Source organism: Pteronotus mesoamericanus, unplaced genomic scaffold (assembly GCF_021234165.1).
Source record: "Pteronotus mesoamericanus isolate MK-2021 breed Mesoamerican mustached bat unplaced genomic scaffold, CSHL_Meso_final scaffold_636, whole genome shotgun sequence".
Taxonomy (NCBI): Eukaryota; Metazoa; Chordata; class Mammalia; order Chiroptera; family Mormoopidae; genus Pteronotus; species Pteronotus mesoamericanus.
Genome location: NW_026555324.1, coordinates 982317 through 998497, shown reverse-complemented (window position 1 = coordinate 998497; position 16181 = coordinate 982317). Strand labels below are relative to the sequence as shown.

The window sequence follows — 16181 nt, the reverse complement described above, 5'->3', positions numbered from 1 at the left end:
ATATATATGTATATATATATATAGTGAGCAGCCCCACCCTCCCTTGCCCTCAGGGGCGGAGTCTTTGAAGCACCTTTTCCCTTCTGTTCTTAAGAGCTGGGCTGGATGGGTTTGAAGGCCCCGAGAGGGATCAGCCTCCCCCTAAGGTCACACAGCAAGGGAGGGAGATGGATAGAGGAAGGGGACCTAGATGGGCAGGCATCCCTGCACTTTCTCCTTGGAGTCCTGGGGAGCCTGGGCCTCGGTTGCATGAGAGAACTGAAAGGAAAGAAGAGGGGGGGTTGTCGGACCTGTGTGGAGATGGTGCAGCAAGCAGGAAGGCAGGTCCCTAGCCCTGGCATCCCCAATTGCAAGCAAAGTCATGCAGAGGAGACATGCTTTGCAGAGCCCCCCGGGCAGGTGCCCCGCGGCCCCCAAGTCCAAACTGAGCCATGAGAGGCTGGTGTCTTGGTGGCAGATGCTGTGTGGGAGAAGGTGCTAGGCAGTCCTGGGCAGTGGCGGCGGCTGTGGCGGGCCCCAGCGTTCAGATGAGCCGCTCCTCAGGAGGCAGCTTGAGGTTGGGGGGTGGTAGCTTGCGGGCACCCACCTGCTCCTCACTGCTGGGCCGGTAGGTGCCTTCTGTCTGCCGCTTCTCCCGCAGCTTCCGCACCAGCAGCACCAGCCCCACGGCCAGAAGCAGGGCGGCCAGGAGGGAGAAGACCACGATGATGGCAGTGGTAGCCTCCTTAGACTGCGAGACGGGGGACGGGTGTGATTTTCCTGAATCTGGGGATCCTGTCCACTCCCACCTCAGAAGCATCTGCGTTCCTAATGCCCCCACCCACACCTGCCCCTTCAGGTGATCTGGTTCCTCCACCCTAATCCCCATCTGTCACATTTGGGACTCCCAGTCCTCTATACCTTCCATGTCTGGGATCCCCTTCCCAAGCACCTGCCACATCTGGACTCCTCACCTCCTTCCCCCCTCCTTCTGAGAGGCCTGTGAGGCTCCTGACCCCCTATACGTCCCACCCTCTACTACCTTCCTGAGGTACTGAGTCTCCCCAGTTGTCTTGTTGGTATTCTGGTCTCTTGGGGTTCTCCAGTGCCAACCCCCACCCTGCCCTGCCACCTCTGGGGATCTAGGACTCTTCATCTGCTACATGTGGACTCCTGAATACCATCACTGCTGCCCTACTGCCATATATACCCCCCAACTCACCAGGGCCCCATTGAAGTCGGGGTGTGGGGTGGTAGAGGTGCTATTCTCATATGCAGCAGTGGGCTCCGATGCTGTGGGGAGGCGGTAGAGAGGATGAATGAAGCGCCTTCTATCGTTCCCATCTTGGCACATCTACACCTTCCTTGAGGATTCCCCTTACCACCCCCCCATTAGAACTCTGCCATTCTAACTGTGGGTGCTCTGCTCATAGGAGCAAGCCCAGCTGTGTTGCTCCTCTTACCACCCCCCACCCAGTAGAGCCCAGCAGTGAGTAATCAGCCCACAGTAGTTTGCAGTTCGCACTGAGTCGGGGTCTATGGTAATGGATGGTGTCTGGAAGCCCAACTGTACCCTTCACTCCCTTCCCCAACCCCTGGCCTTTCCTCGGCCCTTAAAGATCTGGACAGATCCTGCTTTTACCTGGAGTATCTGTTTTATTCCACTCTCTCACCCTCACCCCAGGCTCTCAAAACTGGAAGAACTGAATGACTGGGTCCACCCATATGGCCATCCTGGTGGTCATCCTGTGCTCAGAGCCCCAGGCAGGCCTCCTCCAGGCTCATGGCCAGCCCAAAGCACCTCCACTACAGAGACTCAGATATGCAGGTTTCCTCTGCCCCCAGCTCATAATTCCACTCCAGTCAGGAACTCAGGAATTTTAGACCAACTCAAACAGTCCAAGGAAGGACTTAGGAATTCAAATTCCCCAGCCCTGACCTTGTAGGTTGCTGCCCCAAGGCACTCCATGACTGCTCCCCAGTTCCTGACCTCTCAGTATCCCAGGTCCCCAGCACCCCTGCCCGTACCTACCTTGACCCCAGGCCCGGCCCCAACGGGCAGGCAGCAGCGACAGGCCGAGCGCCAGGAGCAGCCCCAAGCTGGGGCTCGCCATGGGCCGGGCGACAGGCTGGTGGCACCAGGGACAGGGCTTCTCGCGCGCCGCTCCTACCGCTCCTACCGCATCTCGGGCCGGGGGTATTTGCGTCTTGGCACCTGGGGGCGGGAGACGGAGAAAGGCCAGGGCGTGGGGGAGGAGGCTGGACCCGGGCGCAGGCCCAGGGGAGGGGCGACCCGCGCCAGGGCACCCTGGAGTCCAACCCCGCCCCACCGCCAGAGGTCAGAGATTAAAAATTAACTCGGGGAGGTGCGTTCCCGGCAAGTGAAGGGAACGAAGGAAGCGGGCAGCAGGCCAACCAGTGCGACCTGCCTCCCTACCTGGCCCGGGGTCTTAGATCTCGCTTAGGTTCCCGGTCTGGCTCCCTCGCTCGAACCCTCAGCGCGTCCCCCGGTCTCTCGGTCGGACTACACCAGCTCCTCCCGCTCACGTGACCCGGAAAGTTTAGTCACTCACCTGGGAAGCAAGCGCACTTCCGGCTTGTGCACCTGAACAGCGATGAGAGGGCGGAGCCAGAAGGGAGGTGGGGCCGCGCCTCGAGCGCACCTGTAACGGGAACCCAATCCTGTAATGGGGAGAAGTAAAAAGGGATGGAAGCGCGCAGGTGCGATAGGCAGCTCCCACCTGTATTTCGGGCACATCTGTAGGACCTCACAGGTGTGGAGACATACGAGGCATGGAGACACCGAGGTATGAGGCATTTCTGTCTGGGGCAGGCCAGATGGGGAGTCCCTAACCTGCGTGGTACACACCTGCATGGGAGTAAACCTGTAGAGAAGACATCTGCAGGGACATGTAAGAAGCACACCTGTGGGAGACATCTGCGTTGAATCATATGTATTTGGATTATAGCTGAATAGAAGCATCCTGTGTGGAAAACAGCTGTATAGAACAACTGCATTACAGCAAACACCTGAAGGAGGCGCTCTGGTGAATGGTTTTGAAAACGCACCTGCATGGCTTACCTATGAAGTGAACAGCCCTTGTATAACAAATTTCTTTGTGGAAATGTATCAGCAATACCTCTATGAGACACACCTGCATTGAGTACACCTGTATGGGAACCAGTTATACAGAAAGAGACCCATATGGGTGTATACTTAACTGGAAAGCACCTGTGGGGTGGAGGGACATAGTATAACGCATTCCTGGGCGGATTTCTTTTGAGAAGCATTACCTGTGAGGTGAAGGAAATAGTCTTGGATGAGGAACATCTTCATAGAATTGAGCCCAAATGAGAGAAACACCTGAGAACATCTGTATGAGGCACATTCTCATGGAAGTACATGGTGGGGTGGGGGGACGCAGCAGGAGAGAGGCTCGTGTGTACTGAGGTCCACCTGTCAGGGAAATATCTGAGAAAACCTGTTTGGGGCATATTTATAGGAAAACATCAGTATCCCCACGATGGAGGACACTAGTAAGGACCATCTGTAAATGCAAACAGCTGCGAGGGGACCCTCTCTAACAGGCTTGTTTGTCTGGAACTCACCTGTTTGAGCACATCTATGTGGGCAGAAGCTGAGTGGGAACCAAGTGTGTCCTAACGGCTGTATCTTTGAATAGAGGACGACGTTAATAAGACGATCTCCTCCTGGGGACTGTAGGGTGAATAGTGATGGTTAAGAGGAAATTAATCCCTTTTAGGGTATAGAGCGATGCGTAAAGATCCCAGGTCTGGATAAATTCCTGCTTTGCCCTTACTGAGCACGTAGACTGGGGAGAGCTCCATTACCTCCTGTTTCCTCATCCGGGAAGTGGGAAAGCCAGTCCCACCTACCTTATAGGTTTTGACGAGGACGACACGAGAGGTGAGTAAAAGGCCTGGCATGTGAAACGCACTGAATCTGTTAGCTGTTGTTATTATTCGCTGTCTAGTGATCTGGGCGCCCCTCCCCCTAATGATGACTCGAGAAACTGCGCCCGAAACTAATGGGAGGGATATTGGGCAGATGCAGTGAGCGCGACAACCGGGGGCCCAGCCTTCTGTGCGCTCTGCTACCCTGTGCGGGTCCCGAGCCGCGCCCGAAACACTGAGACCCTCCAGGATGGTCTGGACCGAGCAGTCTGCGGGGTTTCTGGACAAAGCCGCTGCCTCTTTAAGACTGCCTGGCAAGCGGAGGAAGGCGGAGTCCGAGGCTGCCCACGGTGTGTGGGCAAGGCGGGGCCAGAGGGCACAGCTCAAGGGTTCTGGCCAATAGGAAACCGACTTTCCAGCGGGGCTGCACGTTGATCTTTTGTTTCTCAGTCTGAGTGGGACGGAGAAAGAAGGGGTGAGGGCGGGATTTAGGCACCGAGTGAGTGCCTTGACCAGCTCTTAGGTTTCTGAGGCTGAGGGGGGAATGCGAAATGAGTGAGCGGGCAGATGCAGGATTAGGTGGCGTTGGACTGGTTCTTGAGTATGTCTGGGAAAAACAAGAACTTTAGTTTCTGAAGAGGATTAGTAGGGAAGGGAGATCAGAGGAGTTTACGAAACCCAATCCCCGACATCTTCCTACTTTGTCTCCTTGGGCAGAAGGGAAACTGAGGCACACAGAGGCGGAACACTGAAAGCAGAACCGAGACCATTAACTTCTCTAGCCCCTCTTCCCAGAAAGAACCCTGATGCTGCCTAGGCTGTGCCACACCCGAGCATCCTTGACATCCCTCCGCACTCCCCCAGCTCCGCCCCAGCCCCCTCCCCCAAGAGGGTCGGGGGAGGTGCCGCAAGTTCTGACGCGGGCGGCAACGGCTAGCAGTCACCGCCTCCAGCAAGTGCCAGAACCAGGCTCGCCGAGCGCAGGCTGCGGTAGCGGTGGCCTCGGAGCTGGCCCTGCGGGGCCCCGGGGGGGAGGGGGAGCTGCGAAGCCCCGGCTGAACTCGCTGCTGCCGGGCCTCCCCTCCCCCCCGGGAGGGCGCCATGCGGGGGGGTTCGGGCGACGCGGAGCGGCGGCAGCGCTGGGGTCGCCTCTTCGAGGAGCTGGACAGTAACAAGGACGGCCGCGTGGACGTGCACGAGTTGCGCCAGGGACTGGCCCGGCTGGGTGGGGGCGACCCAGGTCGCGGCGCCCAACAGGTACCCCCGACAGGGACCCCGGCCTGGTGAGCGGCACTCGAGCCCTGGGGGCGCCGGGTAATCCGAGCTCCTGAATGGAGCGACTGGATCCGTCAGGAACTGTCTGTAGCTGGACTCCAGCACCTGTGCCCAGCCGGGGTGTCTCTGTTCTCTTCCCCGTGCCCACCCCTATCTGGGCCGAACAAGTCCTCTCAAAACAGGGCTACAGAGGCCCCTGGCATGAGGTTTGGCTGGGGTCCCCACCCTCAACCCCAGGGAGGTAGGGGGTGTCTGCCTGAGAATAGAGTCTGACCCACTTTCCTGCCCACTGCCCGGACACACCCTCCTGTGAACTCTGAACAGCCCAAGACATACCCTGCTCCCACCTCTAGGATATGCACTCTCCCCCTCCCCCTCCTCTGGGCACCCACTGCTCGACCAGCCAGCTGCCCTAGCCTCTATGTTTACATTCCTGCCCTTTCCCAGGCCTGGCTCAATGCTCCAGGCTGCCACAGCCAGGGACCCAATCCAGTCTGAGGCCATCCTCAGCTGGAGATGCACCTATCAAAGCATGAGCTTGCTCCTGGGCCCATGCAGTTGTTCTCCACACCTGTAGCCCCAGGTGTCACTGGAATGGCTCCATAGCATCCTGACACCTCCAATCCAACCTCCCACTTTCCAGGTGGGAAAGCCAAGCCCCCACAGCTGCTCAGCTTGGATCTGTCATTGCCCCACATTGCCCAGACCTGTCTGTACGGGGAGCTCCTGGAACTGCCATAGGGACAGGTTTTTGTAAGAGACAGCTGGGAGGACAGGCTTTCAGAGACAAGAGCCCAAGGCCACCTCCCACTTCCCAGCTCTGTAACCTTGAATGAATTACTTGACCTTGGAGAGCCTCAGTTTGCTGGCCAGGAATACTGGATAACTGATACCCATCTCACGGCCCTACTGTGGTCTTGGACATCTTATTGAGGAACAAACTGATGGAGGGAAGGGGTGACTTCCCCTGTCCCTGTCCTCTAGGCACTGGGGGCCCTGGGTTCCTGGGGTATAAGTTTGTTGTGCCCACTCCAGATGGGGGAGCAGCCTTCTGGAGCTCCCTCTGTCCCCTTCCCCCTGCCAGGGCCTCTCCCCAGAGTCTGGTGCTGACCCAGATGGCGGACTGGACCTGGAGGAGTTTACCCAATACCTGCAGGAGCGGGAACAGCGCCTGCTGCTTCTGTTCCACAGTCTGGACCAGAATCAGGATGGTAAGGCCCAGGGATGGGGCTGTTGGGGCCCTGGAGATGCCGATGGGGTTAGAGCTGGTGATGCCAGGAGGAGGGGTGAGGCCGCTTCTCCCTGATGACTCACAGGCTATTTTGGGAACCCTCCTCACTCTCAGCTAGGTGGTTCATGGCCCAGCCAGCCCATCCCACCTCCTTTTCTTCCTATTATATACCCTTAGACTTTTCAAAGGGACAAAGATGCCCCTATTGCTCCTAGATTTCCTATGGCACAGAGACCCCGCTCCCCATCGCATATTCTAGGTCTCCAATATCACTTCTTGATCCCCTATGGTGTAGGGAGTCCTACAATTACTCCTGCACTCACACCTTCATTCATTCATGGAACAGAGGATCCCCCAACATTGCCCAGTCCTGCTTCTCAGGTTCCACTGGGTCGCGGATTCCCCAACCCTGCCACAAAACTCACCCTGGGTTTCTGGACTTCTTGGTCTTGCTAGACCACTCCCATTTCAAACTGCCCTGCTCCTCAGTCCCAAGATCTACCCCCCCCCCACCCCACCCCCGCACACACCCTTCACCACCTTGGTTCCCAGGTCACATTGATGCCTCTGAGATCCAGCAGAGTTTCCGAGCTCTGGGCATTTCTATCTCCCTGGAGCAGGCAGAGAAAATTCTACACAGGTGAGTAGCTGGGGCCCAGAATCCCAGGTAACTCTGATCTCCAGGACCCCTTGGCCACCCCGAGCCTCTGGGCCCCAGACCCAGTACCAGGGTGGGCAGGTGGAGCTGAGAAGCTGAGCTTTGGAGCCAGGTCCATCTTGGGTGAGTTCCTTCACCTCCCTGAGCCTCAGTCTCCCCCACTGTGAAATAGCGAGCTCTCAGTGCAGACAAGCTTGGTCTACCCCTAAATCCTACCAGAACCTCACTCCAACCCACCCCCAGCCCCAGGTACTGATTCTGTCCCACCCCTCAGCATGGACCGTGACGGCACTATGACCATCGACTGGCAGGAATGGCGTGACCACTTCCTGTTGCATTCACTGGAGAATGTGGAAGATGTGCTCTATTTCTGGAAGCATTCCACGGTGAGGTGGGGGTGGTTTTCCCAGCCTAGTGACAGGGCCCTCTTCCTCCTCCCCGGGGGACCTAGATCTGGTCTCCCCAGGGCAAGGGGGGGCTGGGTCAGGATGCTCTCAAAGGAGGAGCCACTGGGAGCAGCTGCGGGATGAGACTCAGCTCCTTGTCTTCTCCATTTGGAACTCGAGGGACTGAGGACCCATTTGGGGAGGTCTCTGCAATCTGATTGGAGCCCTTCAAACTTGCTGCAGGGCCTCTGAGAGCAGGCTGTGGGGGTTGGGCACATGGTGAAGAAAGCTCACCAGATGGGACATGTGGCCTCCCACCCTCAACCGACAAAGCTCCCCTTCTGCTTTCTAAATGCCCCAATTAAGGATTCTCTTGCTAAAAAGACAGGTTAGGAAGCCACTGTCTTTGGAGAGTCCAGTGGGATCTGTTGGAATTTGGGAGGGGTGCTCTAGGTTTCCATTTCCTGGGTGGGATTTCCTGAGCCATGCTTATGGTAGAAACTGGTGGCATGTGGAGGGGATCCATCAGTGGGATATGGTGAGATCTTCTTGGGAGGTCCAGAGATTCATGAGGAGATTCATGGAGGGGCTTAGTTGGGAGGTCTATAGGAGGGTCTAAAGGAAGAATGATCCCTGTGAAGGAAATCCCTGTGGGATTTGGTGAGGCGCTGGGAGGGATCTGCTGGCTTTCTTATATGAAAGGTCCCCTGTAGGATCTTGTATGACCCTGGAAGGATCTTCTAGAATCCTTATGGGGAAGACCCTTGAGTGGGATCCTTCAGATGGATCTGATTGGCTCTGGAGGTATCTTTATATGGCAAATCCTTCAATAGGATTTGGTCAAGGTCCTCAAGGAGGGATATTAGGATCTTAATGGAAGATGACTTACTTGGATGTTTTGGTGGGATGGCAGGAATCTCCTGGGCATTCCACACAAGATTTATTGATGGACTATCTGGGTGTCCAGGGATTCTTGGAGATACTTTTGTGTGGAGCTCAGTTACATCTCTCCACCCTTGCATCCTCAGGTCCTGGACATTGGCGAGTGCCTGACTGTCCCCGACGAGTTCTCAGAGCAGGAGAAGCTGACTGGCATGTGGTGGAAGCAGCTGGTGGCTGGTGCAGTGGCAGGTGCTGTGTCGAGGACAGGCACAGCCCCTCTGGATCGCCTCAAGGTCTTCATGCAGGTGAGGGGCTCTGGAGAGACCTGCCCCTCCCCCAGGCCTGGGCCCCTGGCAAAGACACCTTGTCTCCCTGCCCAGGTCCATGCTTCCAAGACCAACCGGCTGAACATCCTGGGGGGCCTACGGAACATGATCCAAGAGGGGGGTGTGCGCTCCCTGTGGCGTGGCAATGGGATCAACGTACTCAAGATTGCACCTGAGTCAGCTATCAAGTTCATGGCCTATGAGCAGGTTGGGGCAGTTGCAGGGAGGCATGAGCTAGAATGTGCAGGATTGGCTTGAGGGTGGGAAATGTCTGCAGGTCCCCAGGAGTGGTCGTCTGTTCTCCTGCATGATGCCCATGGGAGGAGAACATTAGAGGGCATGTCCAAGTGCATGGAAAGCTCAACCCCTGAGGTCACCACCGTATCTCCTGCCCTCAGATCAAGCGGGCCATTCGGGGGCAGCAGGAGACATTGCATGTGCAAGAGCGCTTTGTGGCTGGATCCTTGGCGGGTGCCACAGCCCAAACCATCATTTACCCTATGGAGGTGAGAAGGAGGCACCCTGACAGAGGCCCCATTGCGGGGGGTGGGGCGGCGGGGAGGGGGGCCTGCAATAACCATTTCACTTTGTGGTATGATAAGCATTGGGATTATAACTTTGCCTCTTCTTGATTCAGACTGTATGTAGCTCATTACAGCAATGATGTTTCATGTGTAGCCTCTCTTGGTACTATACTTAGAGATGTTGCTTCTGAGGATGGTAGTGTTGGGTATACCTGTTTAGACAGGTACATTGTGGAGGGCAGCTGTTTATGGATATACCACTTCTAAGGATGCTGATTTCTGGGGAATCATTTCTAGGTAAAACTGTTTTCAGAGAAATTATTTCAGGTTTCAGGTGGTGTAGTGCATCAGGATTCTGAGTGATGAAAAACTCAAATCACATTAGTGAAATCAGCAGGTGGGCAGTTCAGTGGTTTCCAAGTGTTAGAGACCCAGATTCCTTCCCACTATCTTGTTCCACCACCACAGCATGTGGCATCCACCTTGTGGACAAAAATGGCTTCTTGTGCTCTGGTCATCACATCCATATTCCAGCCAAGAAGGAAGAATAGACAAAGGAAAGAACATCTCTCTGCCTTTCAGAATGCTTTTTGAAAGTCACACATAAATCTTTTCCTTCTGATTCTGTTTCATTGGCTCGGACTTAATCACATGGCCCCATACCTATGGAAAGTGAGAAATGTAGTCTTTATTTCTAAAAGCTGTGGGCCATCATTTCCTGAAAATTATGGTTTCTATCATTAAGGGAGAAGGGGTCAAGATATTGGAAGAGTGTTAGCAGTGGCTGCCCCATGCAATTCTGAGAGGTGTAACTATTTCTAGGTATGGAGATTAAGGATAGCAGAAGATTCTAGAGAAAGTGGGTTTTTTAAATTCTCTTATTCGCCGGGTATCTCCTTCCAGGAATAGCTATTTCTAGGTGTCTTCATTCTTGGATGTAGTGATTCCGGAGGCAGCTTCCCAGGGATAATCCAGTTCTCCCCAGGTACTAAAGACGCGGTTGACCCTTCGCCAGACGGGCCAGTACAAGGGGCTGTTGGACTGCGCATGGCGGATCATGGAGCAAGAAGGGCCCCGCGCCTTCTACCGCGGCTACCTGCCCAACGTGCTGGGCATCATTCCCTACGCAGGCATCGACCTGGCTGTCTATGAGGTCTGTAGGCAGCCTGCCCCTCCTTTCTTCTCCCCTCTGGGGTGGCTCGAGGGCCATCCTCTTCCTGTGGGGCTGACTCAGCTGACTTCCAGAGTAGGAGGGACCATCCTGGGGTGGGGATCCTGGGGACCTTTCATGCAGTAGGCATCCTCACTCCATCACTTACCACTGCAGGGTGGCCTTCCAGGGACTCAGGACACGTGATATCAGGGCCCACTTCAGTTCACAGAATCATAAGAGCAGGTGCAGATGAGCTTCACAGATGCCTATTTTGCCCCAAAGCTTGTATTAGACCTGGTCTATATCTCCAGGCCATTGTGTTCAGGGCCCACCCATTTGAGCATCTGTGTCACAATGAAACCCACACCCTATGACCAGCACATTGGGGCATTTGTCAGGAAAGGCAAAAAACGGAGTTTCGCTCTTTCTCTTCCAGGGGCCTCATCCATTGCTTTTACCTTCTGATGGGATTGCCAGGCTTTCCCCAGTTAGCACAGCCCCAGATGTCCCCAGGCATCCCCCAAAATCTCTGCATCCAGGGCAGGGTCCGCTTCATGGGCATACAACATCCAAGGGCTCCGACTCAGAAGGGTTCCTCACTTGGTTCAAAGCTCTCCTGTTGCCATCTTGAAATTCCTAATAATTGTTAAAGGAGGAACCTTGCATCTTTTTATTTTGTACTGGGCCCCGCAAGTTACATAGCTGGTCCTGATCTAAGTTCCTCCATATCTGTCCTCCATACTTGCCCTCCCAGCACCCAGCATCTATGCAGCCAAATAAGACATGGCTATTACTCATTCATTCATTCACTCATGCACTCATTTCCTTAAGCAGCCGTATATGCTGGGCACTGGGCTGGCTGCTGCATGAAATGAGAACAAAACAGTCCTTGCCCTCCCGGACCCCACTTCAATGAAGTAAGAAGCCAGTCAACAAGCAAATAAGTACTTTGGGGTCCTGATACACTCTCAGAAGATAATTAAACAGGATATGTAATTGAAAGTAACAGTGGACGGGAGGGCAGGTCTAGGAATGTTTCTGAGAGGTGACCTTGAAGCATCGATGAGTTGAACATATACGGGAGGGATATATTTGTGAGCAAGGCAGAGGGCACAGTGCATGCCAGGGTCCGGAAGCAGGAATGAACTTGTCCTTTCGGCAGAGAGGAAGTTGTGAGTGGCTGGAAACAACTGAAGAGTCAGCAAGGACCCAATGAGAAAGAGTTTGGGCTTATCTCTAGTGCAAGAAGAAGCCATCGAGAGCTGTGAGCAGAAGATGCAACCTCGTTTCACTCATTCTTCACTAAAAAAGGGTCTTAGGATTGAGAAACCTGTGTCCTCTTTAAATTTCAAAATCTGTTAGTCCCATAAAGGCTCTGAGAAGTCCCACTAAAAAGTAACATCTTTTTAACCCAGTGTTGGCCATACTTATCAGAACCTCTTTTCAACAGAACATCTCTTAAAAATTCATTAAACACCTATTTGGCATAGACTGCTCCAGATCCAAGAGAAGGCTATTTACGATTGTGAAGGCAATAATGGTAAAAACACTTGCTTCTCATGCGCCCATTCCCTACCAGGCTAGATATCACTAATCACAGCACTGGAGTCTGAAATGGGTCTCACTCAGTTAAAGTCAAGGGCTATGGTCCTTCTGAAGCCTCCAGGGGAGAACCTGTTTCCTTACCTTATCCAGTTTCCAGCAACCACCTGCATTCCTTGGCCCATGGGTCCTTCCTCTAGCTTTAAAGTCAGCAGCATAGTATCTTCCAATCTCTCTCTCTCTCTTTCTCTCTCTCTCAGTCTCTCACTCACCCCTGCCTCCATCATAACATCTTCCCTGACTTTTTCAAGGACCCTTGTGACGACACTGAACCAACTTGGATGCTGTAGGATCATCTTCCATCTCGAGGTCCTTAACTTAATCCCATCTGCAAAGTTCCTTTTGCCACATAAATTTCCATATTCACATGTGCCAGGGACTAGGGCATGGGCAGTAGGGGGTCCGTCATTCCATATACCATAAAGGATAGCGGTGGGGACTGAGTGAGAGGGTGAAGGTAAAATGCCTGCGTTGCACCCCGGGGTACAAGTGCTGAGCTAGTACCAGCTGTGATGGGATACAGAAGCCAGCCAGCAAGGTGTCCAAAGCCAGGGTCTTGGTGTCACCCACCTCCAGCCCAACCTATTCCCCTCTTCACCCCTGCCAGACCCTGAAGAACCGGTGGCTCCAGCAGTATAGCCACGACTCAGCTGACCCGGGCATCCTCGTGCTCCTGGCCTGTGGCACCATCTCCAGCACCTGTGGCCAGATAGCCAGTTACCCCCTAGCCCTGGTCCGGACCCGTATGCAGGCCCAAGGTGAGGCCTGGGCAGGGGAATGGGGCAGGGAAGGTCTCACAATTTGGGTCCCATCTCCCCTCCCCCAGACCCTCCTCCTGGGTAGATGGAATCCTAGGCTGCAATCCTCGTGGATTTGGATGGCTCTGACCAAGTCCTGACCTCTCTGTGGGCCTCAGTGTACCCACAGGTGACATTAGAATGGGAGCCCTTTGCCCTAACTAGGAGAACAGATGCAACAAGTGCTGGAAGGGCCCTCGCGATCTTAGCTGGGAGGCTGCTTGATAGACTTCAGCTAGCACATTTGGGCTGGTAACTTGAGATCTAATTTGCAAGGCTGGGTTAGTGAGGGGAAGGTGAAGAACCAGGTTAAGGAGGGGCAGGGCCAGGCTGGCTGTCGTTTCATTGTGTTTCTCTGTAGTTTTCTTTCACAAGATCTTTCCCTGCCTCTGCCCTGTTATACTGGAATCTATTTTGAGACTTTCCTAGAGAATTTTAGTGTTCGTGTTCCATGGTTTTCACTGGGGGTTATCAGTGCATAAGACAGATGTGGCCCCCTACCTTCAAAAAGCTCACAGGCCAGAGAGGAAGAAAGATGCTGAATAATTCATTCCACAGTTGAATATGGATTTAAGGTTGAATACAGGGGCAGAGGAGTCTGACTTAGACTGGGGTGCCCAGGATGGCTCCCTGAAGAGTTGGTTCCAAGGATGAGTAAGAGTTAGCTGGGAGAAGAGGGTGGGAATCCAGTTCCAGGAAGAGGTCACTTCTGTGCCCTCTCCTACTACACACACTCATACGTGCTCTGTTTTGAATAGTCCCCAAACTTGGGCCCTCCAGATTGAAGTGAAAAGGTGAACAGTCCATTCCAAGGCCAGTAGAAGTCCTGACTCTGAGTGGTAGGTCCTCTTGTTAGTCTAACCCTCTTCCCTCCTGTTGCAATAGCTACCTGGCCCATCCCTGGGGGGGTGGGAGGTGGAAGGGAGGGGGGACCTTTGGCCTGACCTGGTCCCTCATCCCCTCCCAGCCTCTTTCAAGGGTACCCCCCAGTTCTCCATGCTGGGTCTGCTCCGTCACATCCTGTCCCAGGAGGGCATACCAGGCCTCTACCGGGGGATCGCCCCCAACTTCATGAAGGTTATTCCAGCTGTGAGCATCTCCTATGTGGTCTACGAGAACATGAAGCAGGCCCTGGGGGTCACATCCAGGTGAGGGACCCAGAGCTTCCCTCACTAACATCCCTCCTCAATCATGATGTCCCCTACACCTTAGCCACTGGAGGTGATGGCCCAGCCAGTGGATCCCAGGTGCCCCCCACTCAAACCACCGGATCCCCATACTTCATCCACTGGGTCCTGTATCCCACGTTCCAGATACTAGATCCCATGTTTCCCTGTCTGCCCCCTCCCCTGCCCATACACACCCACCCCCATTGGGTCCTGGACCTCCATGTCTTAACCACTGGATCCCCCACAACTCAGCTAATAAATCCTGAAACCCCAACCACAGGAGCATATACCCCCATGGCTAAACACCCAACCCCAGCTCCCTCAGGCGCCACACCCAGTGTCATACAGCAGCAGATCCCAGACCTCCATGTTTCAAGCCCTGCGTTTCCAAGCTTGGCCACTGGACTCTGGATGTCAAGAAGCCCCAGCCACCAGCTCCTGACAGTGCAGTGCCCAGATCCTGGGACCCCCATCACTGGATCCCTGATCCCTGATCCCCTAGATCCCTCTGCTTCAACCGCCAGATCCCTACATTTCAGCCACTATGCCCTCAACCGCCAACCCACCACATTCCAGATCCGCAAGGCCTGAGACACTAGATTCTGGCTCCTAAAACCACAATTGCGAGAGCCCAGTGGCAGCGCGAGTGGGTCTTGGCAACTGCAGCTGGACACTGAAACCTCACTCACAGGAAACAGGCCCTGACACGTCCCGGCACTGGATCCCCACCCCTTAGCCCCTGGATTCTGACCTGAATCCTCCCGGACACTGGCTTCCAAATGTTCAGATCCACGTGTAGATCCCAGTAGGCTGATCACAGCATTCCAGACCCCACATGTGCCCTGTCTCAGACACACACGAGAGCCCAGAGAACTCGCCAACCACAGCACAAACCTGGGAGCCTGTGGGACCCCCAGGTCCTGGCCTCCTGGCTCCTGATATAGCCAGCTCCGCTCTCATGCCATGCACTGACACTGGATCCCCCACCCCCCCAGCATGGTCACACCTCTGGGCTCTGTGGGGACACTGCTCCTTCCAACACTCGCCCCAACTTTCTGCAGCGTCTTCCACTCCCCCCACCTTATAAGCTGATAACCCCCAGAGCCCGGGTCCCTCTGGAGGATCCAGCTGCTCTTCTTTCTTGGGGGCTGGCAATGAGGCAATCTAAGGTGGGGGGCACATTTAGGGGACCTCCCTCCAGCCCCGGCACTACCAGCCTCTCCTCAGGCTTCAAAGATGGAAGCCAGGAGCAAGTCTACGCAGACCACCCTTCCCGAAACCCAAACATCCAATTATGCAAAACAAACCAAATCCCCAGAACTCATTCCAGGTCTATTTTTCTATGGAGAGGAGCAGACATTGCCTCACTGCCCGCCCCCCACCCTTATGACTAACCCAAGCCCCAACACCCCCCTATACATTCTGCACTTTATAGTTGGACTCTGAGCTTAAGATAACTGAGGGACCCCTCCCTCCACTCCTCCCAAGTCCTTGGAGAACCCCATTAAAGGACTACAGAAGAGGAACTGGGATGTTTGTAGGGGCAGAGGACCTCCTCAAGGCTTCCACCTCTCCCCATCCCCCTGCCTGTGTGTGTTAGTTCAAAGAAAAAGAACAAAAGGAATACATTTTGCAAAGCTCTTTTCATTGTGGTTTTTACTGAATGGGGTGGGCGGGTATGGGACACCCTCAAACTACCCAGAGGGAAGGGACATGGACTGTCTCCCATCACTCACAGTTGGAGGACACCAAGAAATGACTCCTCCTGGGAGCCTCAGCTTCTTCCGTGCCTGCCGAGTGGAGCAAGAAGAAGTCCACATCCAGGAGCCTGTCCGATTTTTCCCATGCTGCTTCTAATTCCACAAGTGCGTTCATTGTCCAGGGCTGTTGTCACAAGTTGCCACCAATGGGGCGTAAAACAACAAATTTTAGATTGATATATTTTTATTGTGGTAAAGTACACATAACAAAAATTTACCATTTTAATCATTTTTTTAAAAAAACACAGAACACTTCATAGTAATGTTCCATTGTCTGGGTGGCCCACATTTTGTTTATCCATTCATCCATAAGTATACACTTGGATTGTTCCTACCCCTTAGCTGTCATGAATGAAAACAACAGAAAGATACCTTCTCACAGCACTAGAGGGTAGAAGTCCAAAATCAAGGTGTTGGCATTTTCATGCTCCCTCTGAAGACTCTTGGAGAGGATCCTTCATTGCCTCTTCCAGCTAGTTGCCAGCAATCCTTGGTGTTATTTGGCTAGTAGACAGACCCAATTT

At 54.2% G+C, this 16181-nt stretch overlaps 2 protein-coding genes across 5 annotated transcripts; one reads left to right on the top strand and one right to left on the bottom strand.

Annotated features, from left to right (window-relative positions):
- Positions 1–32: 32 nt before the first annotated feature.
- Positions 33–2514, bottom strand: CRB3 (crumbs cell polarity complex component 3). The gene is made up of 5 exons (XM_054562002.1): positions 2417–2514; positions 2012–2194; positions 1202–1272; positions 587–730; positions 33–258 (listed from the first exon to the last, which is right to left on the bottom strand). Exons 2-5 carry the CDS (start codon positions 2091–2093, stop codon positions 187–189), a joined length of 369 nt encoding a protein of 122 aa, XP_054417977.1. The 5' UTR covers positions 2094–2194; positions 2417–2514; the 3' UTR covers positions 33–186.
- Positions 2515–4862: 2348 nt separating this feature from the next.
- SLC25A23 (solute carrier family 25 member 23) lies at positions 4863–15891 on the top strand. 4 transcript variants are annotated; one of them, XM_054562281.1, is made up of 11 exons: positions 4863–5151; positions 6254–6380; positions 6953–7040; positions 7333–7444; positions 8473–8631; positions 8707–8859; positions 9051–9158; positions 10162–10329; positions 12539–12689; positions 13696–13876; positions 15636–15891. In XM_054562281.1, the coding sequence occupies exons 1-11, from the start codon at positions 4996–4998 to the stop codon at positions 15832–15834; spliced, it is 1602 nt and encodes a 533-aa protein (XP_054418256.1). In that variant the 5' UTR covers positions 4863–4995; the 3' UTR covers positions 15835–15891. The 4 variants fall into 4 exon arrangements, with proteins under 4 accessions (XP_054418256.1, XP_054418257.1, XP_054418259.1 ...); XM_054562282.1 differs by lacking the exon at positions 15636–15891 and adding an exon at positions 14474–15534; XM_054562284.1 differs by lacking the exon at positions 15636–15891 and adding an exon at positions 13487–13567 and having other exon boundaries at positions 13696–13835.
- The last annotated feature ends 290 nt before the right edge of the window (positions 15892–16181 follow it).

Coding starts and splice junctions, on each gene's coding strand:
- SLC25A23 (XM_054562281.1), top strand. CDS start 4,996: ATGCGGGGGGGTTCGGGCGACGCGGAGCGGCGGCAGCGCTGGGGTCGC. Junction 8,632..8,706: donor GCCTCAAGGTCTTCATGCAG/GTGAGGGGCTCT, acceptor CTCCCTGCCCAG/GTCCATGCTTCCAAGACCAA. Junction 8,860..9,050: donor AGTTCATGGCCTATGAGCAG/GTTGGGGCAGTT, acceptor TCCTGCCCTCAG/ATCAAGCGGGCCATTCGGGG.
- CRB3 (XM_054562002.1), bottom strand. CDS start 2,093: ATGGCGAGCCCCAGCTTGGGGCTGCTCCTGGCGCTCGGCCTGTCGCTG. Junction 1,273..2,011: donor GGGCCGGGCCTGGGGTCAAG/GTAGGTACGGGC, acceptor GCCTCCCCACAG/CATCGGAGCCCACTGCTGCA. Junction 731..1,201: donor CCGACTTCAATGGGGCCCTG/GTGAGTTGGGGG, acceptor CCCGTCTCGCAG/TCTAAGGAGGCTACCACTGC.